We start from the raw sequence: 10,374 nt of genomic DNA on the forward strand, positions 1-10,374 counted from the left end.
ATGTAGCTAAGTAGTGGAGAAAGAAATTGAACCCCCTGGGTTCTACAATACTATACACACCAAAAAAAAAAAAAAGAACACAAAATAAACTGCAATGTGTATAACCAAATTTTATTCCCTCAAAACATATTTCAAAGGTTATTCAAAGATTATTGCTTAAATTGCTTAAACATATTTTTCATATTTTTCTAGTAATAATACTGTTTTTTGTGGGGGAGGGTGACACTGATACCATTAGGAAAATGTACTTATACTTTTATAAAAGGTTCACAGTTGTGTGTTTTTTTTTTTAGTACTTTCTGCACATGACTGTTAAACTGAAACAGAAAATTTTGCTACACCCACTCTCTACTGGTGTCCAATTTTTAACAGATAATATTTTCAATTAATGAATTTTATGCTTTAGATAGACAAACAAGCACAAATTGTTTCTTACTTTGGTTGTGGAAGAATGACAGGTATTAACTCACAATTTCAGTTAAGTACAGGGATTATCCAAAACATGCTTGGTATTTAAAGTATTTGTAGTTGTTATGAAAATCTGAAAAATTATAATTTATAACTAAAAGATTGGTCTTAAGATTCCAATTTAATATGTGTAATTAAATAACTGATTTGTAATTTTGAGTTGAAAGGGGTGAATAATACAATATTTAATAGAATGCATCATTATATCATGAATTTATTAAATTTATAAGAATTATACAATCCCTTAAGAATGTCCAAAACTGGGCTGGGGATGTGGCTCAAGTGGTAGCACGCTCGCCTGGCATGCGTGCGACCCGGGTTCGATCCTCAGCACCACATACAAACAAAGATGTTGTGTCCGCCGATAACTGAAAAATAGATATTAAAAAATTCTCTTTAAAAAAAAAAAAAAAAAAAAAAGAATGTCCAAAACTCATGTAAGGAAGAAATAAATAATTCAACAAAAACTACAAAGCAATTGTCATTATTATTATTATTACTATTAGTTTTTTGTTTTTTTATTTATATATAGCAGTGGAATGCATTACAATTCTTTTACATATATAGAGCACAATTTTTCATATCTCTGGTTGTATACATAGTATATTCACACCAATTCGTGTCTTCATACATGTACTTTAGATAATAATGATCATCACATTCAACCATCATTAAACCTAGGGCGCTTAACCACTGAACTACATCCTCAGTCCTTTTTATTTTTTTATTTCGAGACAGGATCTCACTAAGTTGCATAGGGCCTGGCTAAATTGCTGAGGCTGGCCTCGAACTTGCAATCCTCCTGCCTCAGACTCCCAAGCTGCTGGAATTACAGCCGTGAGTCACAACACCCAGAACAAAGCAACTATTCATCCTAGGGGTTCTGGGGAAGTTGTTCAGGAAAGGAAATATAATTAAAATTTATAACATAAATATTGACTAATGATTAAAAATAGTCATGGTATAACTATATTGAGAGACTAAAATGAGTAGAATGTGTGTGTAGAGGAGTAGCATATGAGAGCTACATGAAAAATTGCCTTCCAGATGGCCTTACAGATCCATAAACTGTAAAATCAAGTAATAGCAGTGCAAGGATGCTATTTGGAAACACGTATACAAGAAACAAATAAAAGAACAAAGAGTACCTGTTTCTGGAGGGTAGACCTTTGTAAACATTTGTTATCACTTTGAAAAATACTAAACACAAAAAAGGTAGGGCTGGATATGTAGGTCAGAGGAAGAATGCTTTCTAGCATATTTGAAGCCTTGGGTTCAATCACCAGTAATTAAAAAAAAAAGTTTATTCTTTCTACAATTTTCATAGGACAGACAAAGAGAGGTGGTGGTGCCAGTGGCTTTGGGCTTCCACATTTTCAACATAAAGTGTAGATGGAGCATTAGCCTCAGCTACTTTGGAGAATAAGGCCACAGAATCTTTGTCAGGTGTCATCAGATGTAGCATCTACAGAGCAAAACTACCTTATTTTTTTAGTGTGTGGGCAGACACAAAAGATATCACTGAAGTAAGTAAGAATGAGGAAGGAGAAAAGTGTCAGAGATATTTCCTAAGGATCCCACAAAGTTTTGGGGGTATGTTTGAGGGCATCTGGCCAGAACCAGAAAAACTGACTATTGGAAAAGCAACAAAATGATGTTTTACCCTGCATGCACTATAATTAAGCATTTCATATACTAAAGCCAGGAAAAAAATGAAAATGTTTTGCATCCTAAGGTAAGCAAACAACAAACCCCAAAACCCAAATAGGTTCACTCCCCTTTTTCTAAACACTGCTATATCCAAAAGTCTACTTTTGAAACTATTGTTATCACCTTACCTGCCAGACCCCAGCCTATATTACTTGGAAAATACACATATTTTTACAATTTTAAAAGATGCAATGGTTATCTGCTAAAAAAAAAAAGTTACTATATAATTTTATACTTACTCAGTATTAGATTGGAGGCCAAAATCAGATAGGTCTTCATTTTCAGCAGTATATTTGTCATAACATTCAGTAATCACAGACTGAAAGGATGAATAGACCTTGCATGTGTTATTGCGGACTTTTAGTTGTCGGACTCTGGGGACTCCTAGAATTATGTTCTCATAGTAGATGCGACTGCTGTTCTTCAAATTATACAGCTTCTGGTTAGTATACCATGAGTCCCAGTACAAACCTTCCAAAAGGGGTCCTTCCATATACTTCACAAAGGAAGATAAATGGCATGGGGAAAATATTTTCACATTAACAGAATCTACCTTCATAACATTATACATAAGGGTATGAAAATTATTGAACAACATTAATATTAATAGTAATGATAATGATGCTTCTGTTGGTTAACACTTACTGAGCACTCACTATGTACTAGGCATTGCTCTAAGCACCTTATAATGTAATCCCATCACCCTTCTCTCCTTCCATATTAAAAACTGTCCATCAGCTTGGCTCAGGGGTGCACAACTGTAATCCCAGCAGTTTGGGAGTTTGAGGGAGGAGGATCACAAATTCAAGGCCAGCTTCAGCAATTTAGCAAGTTCCTAAGCAACTTAGTGAGATCCTGTCTCAAAATAAAAAATAAAAAGGTCAGAGGATGTCACTCAGTAGTAAACCAAGGGTGGTTTAAACCTTAGTGCCATTAAAAGAAAAAAAACCTGTCTTCCTATACATGAGTATCAGAGTTGGTCACAGTCACACATCATGACTTTACCCCAAAGTTGTCTGTGTCCTCCCACCATTTTCCTCCCTAATTCTGGCCATGATGATTAATCTGGCTCTGTCCCTGTCTCCTCATTCTAAGGGATTCCAAGCCCAGAGTTCATTTTTTTTCTTTTCTTTCTTTTTTTCTTGTGCACACACGTGCCCCAGGGTAAAGCACCCAGGGGTGCTTCACCACCATCCCCCAACTTTTAAAAAATTTTGAGACAAGGTCTAAGTTGTTTAGGGCCTCACTAAATTGCAGAGGTTGGCCTTGAATTTGGGATTCTTCTGTCTCAGCCTCCCAAACCACTGGGATTATAGGCATGTGCCACTCCACCTGGCTCAGGGTTCATTTTAAATTTCCTCCCTTTGTCTTCTTTGCCATTGACCACATACAGGTTTCAAGATAGCACAGTAAAAACAAGGCAGGATGAGCTCCACTAATTCTCCTATTGTTCTTTCGTATTTCATCTGGTCAAAACCAATGATCTATTATTTAGACTTTATCTCACACTCTCACTCTCAGGAAATGACCTTGGCTTCTTGATAAGTTTCAAATTCATAGTATGACATTCATGATGTGAACTCTGTCCAATTCATAATCTAGTTTTTCCATTTCCATATGCCCACAATGCCAAACAGCTGCACAGGGAGGATTACTTGTAGCACATATTAGTTCCTTTTTCCTAGAATGCTCTTCTTTTTATTCATCTAGGATGCTCTTCTTTTTATTCAATACAGAAGATTGAACCTGAGTCTCCTCACACATACCAGGCTAGCACTTAACCTCTGAGCCTCACCCCTAGACTTTTTTTTTTTTGTTTTTAAGTAAGGTCTTGCTGTTACCTAGGCTTGCCTTGGGTTTTCAATCCCGTCTCAGCCTTCTGAGTAGCTGGGATTACAGGTGTGCAATACCACACCCAGCCCTTTATTTAACCTTTAAAACTCAATAGCACTGTTATCACTTCTGGGAAGTTTTCCCTAATTGCTTGGTCTGCATAAATGTCTGTGACATGGGGTACCTGAAATTGCTGTTCCCTTAATTGTTTTTTCTTTGTAAGACGAGCATCTTGCTTTGTTAAGTATAGGGGGAAAAATAAGTTTATTCCAATGCTGAAGGAACGATTCTCTTTTGTAATTAAAAACAATATAAATTAAATATCTACATAATTATTTATTGACATTACTGTAACATACGGGGGGATACACAAATAGGGAAATGCACCAGTTGCATATCAAAATCATGTATATTGCACTTTCTGTGCAATTTAAGAATTTTTAAAAAATATATTTTAAATTGTTGATGTACCTTTATTTTATTTATTGATTTATTTATATGTGGTGCTGAGAATTGAATGCAGTGTCTCACACATGCTAGGCAAGTGTTCTACTACTGAGCCACAACTCCAGCCCCAATTTAAGAATTCTTAAGAAGAGCAACTGTCATTAATGTGAATTATATACACAATTATAGATTAACTTTAGATCCTAATCCTCACATAAAAAAATTGTCTTGTACCTTCCAGCTAGGTGTGGTGGTACACGACTGTAATCCCAGAAATTTTGGAGACCAAAGCAAGAGGATCTCAAGTTTGAGGCCAGCCTTAGCAAAGCCTCAATAACTTAAGACACTGTCTCAAAATGTCTCAAAATAATAAATAAAAAGGGTTAGGCATGTGGCACAGTGGTTAAGTGACCCTGGGTTCAATTCCGTTACAAAAAAAAAAAAAAATTGTCTTGGGCTGTGGTTGTGGCTCAGGGGTAGAATGCTTTTCTCCCACATGTGAGGCAATGGATTCGATCCTCAGCACCAAATAAAATAAATAAATAAAATTAAGGTATTGTGTCCATCTACAACTAAAAAAATATTTTAAAAAAGTCTCGTATTTTCCAAATGAAATGGGACTGTCTGCAAAAACATCAAAGTTTTACAGTTACGAGAACAGCGTCAGTGCAAATAATCAGTTCTCAATACAATAAAACCTAAATATGAATTTGATTTTAATAATAATGGTAATCATTTTTATTCATTCATTCAATGAATGTTTCCCTAATGTTTACTATGTGTACCAAGGATTTATGGAATACCTAAAACTACTTAATCCACAGTCACATGACACCTTACCTTCCAAAAATCAGTTGTGCTGCGAATAGACTTAAAGTTGGTTCTTTCATCACCAGATACAGAAGTGTCCAAAAATAGAGATGACATAACCTTGTTTAAGTAATACATGTGTGGGTTTACCATCCCAAAAGTCACTAAAGAGAAGAATTTTTTATTTAAAAATTTATGCTTAAAAATTCAGTTTAATGTAAGAATTTAAAATGTTAACAATTTGTTCCCAATTTTCTTTTGAAAAATTGACTTTTGTCTAATTATGAAAATATTAATTTAAAAAAATCTAAAATAGAAATATTCAAGACAAAAAGAAGTTTCTTATAATCCCACTACTAGAGTTAAGTGGGACCTAGATTCACTGGGTTTCATGCATATACACTTGAACAGGAAATAATTTTATCTCTATAAAAATGAGATCAAAGCAGGGGCTGGGGTTATAACTCAGCGGTAGAGCATTTGCCTTGCACATGTGAGGCAGTGGATTTGATCCTCAGCACCACATAAAATTAAATAAAATATTGTTTCCATCTTTTAAAAAAAAAATGAGGTCAAAGCATATCCACTATTCTGCAAGTTGGCTTTTTCCCCATGTTGAGAATAGGCAGGAAGTATGGTAAGCAGTCAAGGCTAAGGACTTTGAACCAGTCTGGTAAGGATTTGAGTCCTATTGTAGATATAATATCTCCTACTTCCTAGTTTTGATGTGAGAGATTAAATGGTGCTAGAACATTTAAAAAACCATCCTTTGGCACATAGTATGAGTTTTAAAATATATTACCTAGTATTCTTTCTATCTTGGGGGTTGGTGAGTTTTAGAGTAGAATATAGACTAAATATGTCTTTGTGGTTTTTTTTGTTTGTTTGTTTTGTTTTGTTTTTGCCAGAAGCTCTTCATTTTGTTTGGGGTGTTTGTTTTGTGGTGCTAGAGGTAGAGTCCAGGACCTTGTGTATGCCAGGCAAGCACATTCCTAGTCCCAGAAACCCTTAATTTTTAAAAATCATGTATCTTCAACATCATTTCATGGCACACATAAACCTAAAACAGCCTAACAGTTGCATTTATTTCACAATGTTAAATCCACTTATTGGGAGAGATTCAGTTTGTTTTCAATTTTTATTTATTATAAGAAAAATACTAAAAATATCATTTAAATTGGTTGTGGGAGGCCAAACTAGACCGTGTCTGTCTCCCCTTCGGATTGGTGTGGCATCATTATAGGCCACTCTGGGTTGCCTAGGGAACCCAAACGTAGCCCAATCTTTAGGGTGCTAGCGACTGTGTCTTTGTGCATGGGCGTGTCTTCCCACATCTCCATGGGTGGAGCTACGCTCACCTGTTCCTTTGTAATATTTCAAGCCTGAGATTTCTATCCCTGTTTGGGATAGAATGTTCCATGGAAGTGCCCTTTGTGTGTCCCCTTCCCTTACTCTGCCCTTGGGTGTGGCCTATCTAGATGTCAGTCAACCTGCTGTCAGTAGACATCATGAAGCTAGGCTCAGCCCCCTTAAACCTGACCCCTTGCCTCATTTGAATAGGTTCTCCTCAATAAAAGGGGTCTGCACGTTTTCTCTCTCTCTCTTTCTGCAATGGACCCTTAAGGTTAGAGGAGCCGTCACAGCAACCCCAAAGAAAAAGGTATTTCTGTCTCTTGTGTGGTTATTTCACGTGGCCCAGTTATTTCAGTTCCCCTGGAGTGACCCTTAAGTGTTTATGTCGCCAAGACCACGACAGTGAGCCACGTATGGTTGCCTGCACTTGTAATCTCACTGATTTAGGCAGCTGAGTCAGGAGGATTGCAAGTTTGAGGCCACTGTGGGCAACTTAGTGAGACCCTGTCTCAAAATAAAAATTTAAAAGGCTGGGAATATGTGAGTGTGTGTATATAAAATCTTAGTGGAATTATATTTTTTCCATTTTTCTAAATGTTCTGTAATAAGCATGTATTGTTTTTTTGCAACTAAGCTTTTTTTTTGGGGGGGGGGTACCAGGGGTTGAATTCAGGGGCACTCGACCACTAAGCCATGTTCCCAGTCCTATTTTTTGTACTTTTATTTAGAGACAGAGTCTCACTGAGTTGTCTAGTGCCTCGCTTTTTGCTGAGGCTGGCTTTGAACTCACGATCCTCCTGTCTTAGCCTCCCCAGCTGCTGAGATTTCAGGCCTGCACCACTGCACCCGGCTGCAACTAAGCTTTTATAAACTTGTCTACCTTCATTTATAAAGTTGATTACAGTTGTCTTTAATTAAGTTCTGACCCAGACTTTCCCCTGCAACACCAATTAATTAATTAGTATACTACTCACAGTATGCGGCACATAACAACATGAGATAAATCCTGTGAGGTTATAGCTACTAATGTTGGGTGTCCTAAAGACAAATTGCTATTTAATAGGCTCTTATTAAGTCAATGCCATTGACTCACAAATAGGGGGATGCAGGTTGAGAAGTCTTCCCAGTCCTCCTCAAAGATTTGCATTGATTCAGCACAAGCATATTTTACTGTTGATTATGCAACAAGTCACTAAAAAGAACAAAGTTAATGGCAGACACCAAGACAAAGTTCTGTGTTTGGTCTTATTTGTACTTCATGAAACTGAACTAATGCACCTATATGGCTATAAAAGAAATCAAATTATAATTACCAACCCAAGGCATTATGTTCAAAATAGATCTGCCAAATAAAGGGGATAATTATATTCAACCAATATTGACTATGGAAACATATTATGACATTTGTGACCTTAAAAAAAAAGTAACAAAGTTTTGCCCCTTAAAAACTAGAAATACTATCAATAATAGGATAATAATGTCTAAAATGGGTCTCTGTTTTTTGAGAAGTTTTGCAACAGCCTATGATTTTACAGTCATTTATTTTTTATCTCCACGTTTTTTTAATATTTATTTTTTAGTTGCAGTTGGACACAATACCTTTATTTTACTTATTTATTTTTAGGTGGTGCTGAGGATTGAACCCAGGGCCTCACACATGCTAGACGACTGCTCTACTGCTGAGCCATAACCCCAGCCCCTTATCTCCACATTTTAACTTCTAGATCAATCAGTATCTCTGTCTACATCTGTGTACTTACATATACATAGATTTATTAAAAAAATTACTTTTAGAGTAACAACTCCTGAAGTGTCGTTCTAATTTCTACTTCCTTTCTGTAATGTAGCTTAGGCTTCGAAGTCCCTGTGAGATACAAAACAAATTTATTATGCCATTTATAGAAAATATGTAGGTAACAACGATGGAAAAACACAACTATTTTTAGTTGTTGCACTGTGTGAAGGAAAGCTGCAATGGTTTTAGGTTATTTTTAAATTCTCACTTTAATGGGGCAGGGATAATTATGGAATTTTCCTATTGGGGTAAATGGGTAGTCATTTTATAGGTTATAGGTAGTCATTTTTATAGGTTTTATATCACAGTTGTTTCCTCACCAGTCCTGTCTTAAAATAAAAAAGTAAAACAAAACAAATCAAAATATACAACTCCCTGTTCAGTCCCTAGTAGCTTTCTCCACCCATCAATACTGACTCTTGCAGAGGAAGGCTTCCGCAGGGAGTGGGAAGGGGGCGTCGGGCTGGAGTTCTGTAAGGCCACGGATCCCTGGAGCAACCCAGCACTTGGGAGATCTGCCTAGTGACGGTCATCGTACAGCAGCAGAAGGGCCCAGTTAGAGCCTCGCAAGGGACAAGTGCCGGGTCTTTTCAGGGATTCATTTTCCATCTGTGAAATGGTTCTGTGACTCTCCGCTTCTCTAAGGGAGGGTGTGAGGGCTAAAATTGCTGCGGTCATATCTCAGATCTGGAGCTAAAGAGGGCCTTTCCGGGCATTTAAAGTTGTCACACAGGCCTTAGACACATCCCTCACCTCCTCGGTGCCACCGGGACGCCTCAGGCATGGCGGACCCCGCTTACATTGCCAGTTCGTCGGACCCGAGTTTGTCGCGCCTGCGCTATAATCCGGCGGCGTACACTACCTAGTTCAAGCGCCTGCGCGAGCCCCGCTCCCTAGGGTCCAAGTTTCTGGACAAATTGCAAGTGCGCATGCGCAACGACGCTGAGGCAGCTCTTCTTCAGATGTGGGTTGAGGGTTATTTCTGTCTTCTGCTGCGGAAGGTTAGTTTGTTGTTCACTTCTCTGGACACAGAAAGGAAATCAATCTTACCCCCATAAACAATAACAAAAATGGCAAAAAAAGATTATGGTTGATTTCTTCCCTTGTGGTAGCTTCAGTTTGTCTTGTTCTTCCTGGATTTATTAGAAAATGAAATCAATAAAACCACAAAAACAAACCATCCCATCTAGATATTCAAAATGTACTCACAATTAACTTAAATATATAGAGTTTATGTATCTCATATTTTTGACGTACAAAGACATAGACTATTAATATTAACTTGCTGGCAGGAGTCAGGAGGTCATAGGAGCAAGTAAGACCTCAGACAAAAGTTGTCTTTCATGTTTTAATATTGTTTTTTCTTTTTGTAATGAAAATAGATTTTTATTCTGGTTACAAAAATATGAAAAAGTAATACATATTCATTATTTTTAAAAGATTAAACAATAGGAAAACGAATATAGAAAAATGTTAAAACCATCTGTTGTCTCTTTACCAAGGAACCTACTTGCCCAAACTTTTTCTTTGCCTATACTCTCACATTTTACAAAAGTGGGTTCACTCTATACATGTTTTATAACCTTCTTTTAAAAACTTAATATGTCATAGATATTTTCCTTTATAGGATGAAAAGGGAAGTTATTAATATACATGTATATAGATGATTTGCTTTGTTTAAATATCCTATATGTTTGTAAGCAGATACAAATATAAATACTTATCTAGATGCAGATTTCTGATTTTATTTGTGCAGAAAATGATCTGGTAGATTACAAACCAAAATTTTAATAGCAGGGAATGAAATGGAAGGTGGGTTAGGAGGTGAGGTATGTGTAAAGGAAATTTAAAATTTTTTGCTTTATTCTGTATATATATGCATTATCTTCAAAATGTATGTGCTGCTTTAGAAATTAATAGATGTACATAATAGATACTGTTTTCTACCAATTAGTATT

General features: G+C 36.5%; 1 protein-coding gene across 1 annotated transcript in view; it reads right to left on the bottom strand.

The window, feature by feature from the left end:
• The window catches only part of Pkd2l2 (polycystin 2 like 2, transient receptor potential cation channel), a 32,951-nt gene extending 23,694 nt beyond the window's left edge, over nt 1-9,257 (bottom strand). Inside the window, 5 exon segments of the mRNA XM_027927564.3 lie at nt 2,418-2,674; nt 5,299-5,432; nt 8,382-8,415; nt 8,418-8,485; nt 9,170-9,257. Of these exon segments, the coding sequence (XP_027783365.2) occupies nt 2,418-2,674; nt 5,299-5,432; nt 8,382-8,415; nt 8,418-8,485; nt 9,170-9,200 (524 nt within the window). The 5' untranslated portion in view covers nt 9,201-9,257.
• Between the last annotated feature and the right edge of the window lie 1,117 nt (nt 9,258-10,374).

The sequence above is a fragment of the Marmota flaviventris genome, chromosome 5 (assembly GCF_047511675.1).
Source record: "Marmota flaviventris isolate mMarFla1 chromosome 5, mMarFla1.hap1, whole genome shotgun sequence".
NCBI classification, from domain to species: domain Eukaryota; kingdom Metazoa; phylum Chordata; class Mammalia; order Rodentia; family Sciuridae; genus Marmota; species Marmota flaviventris.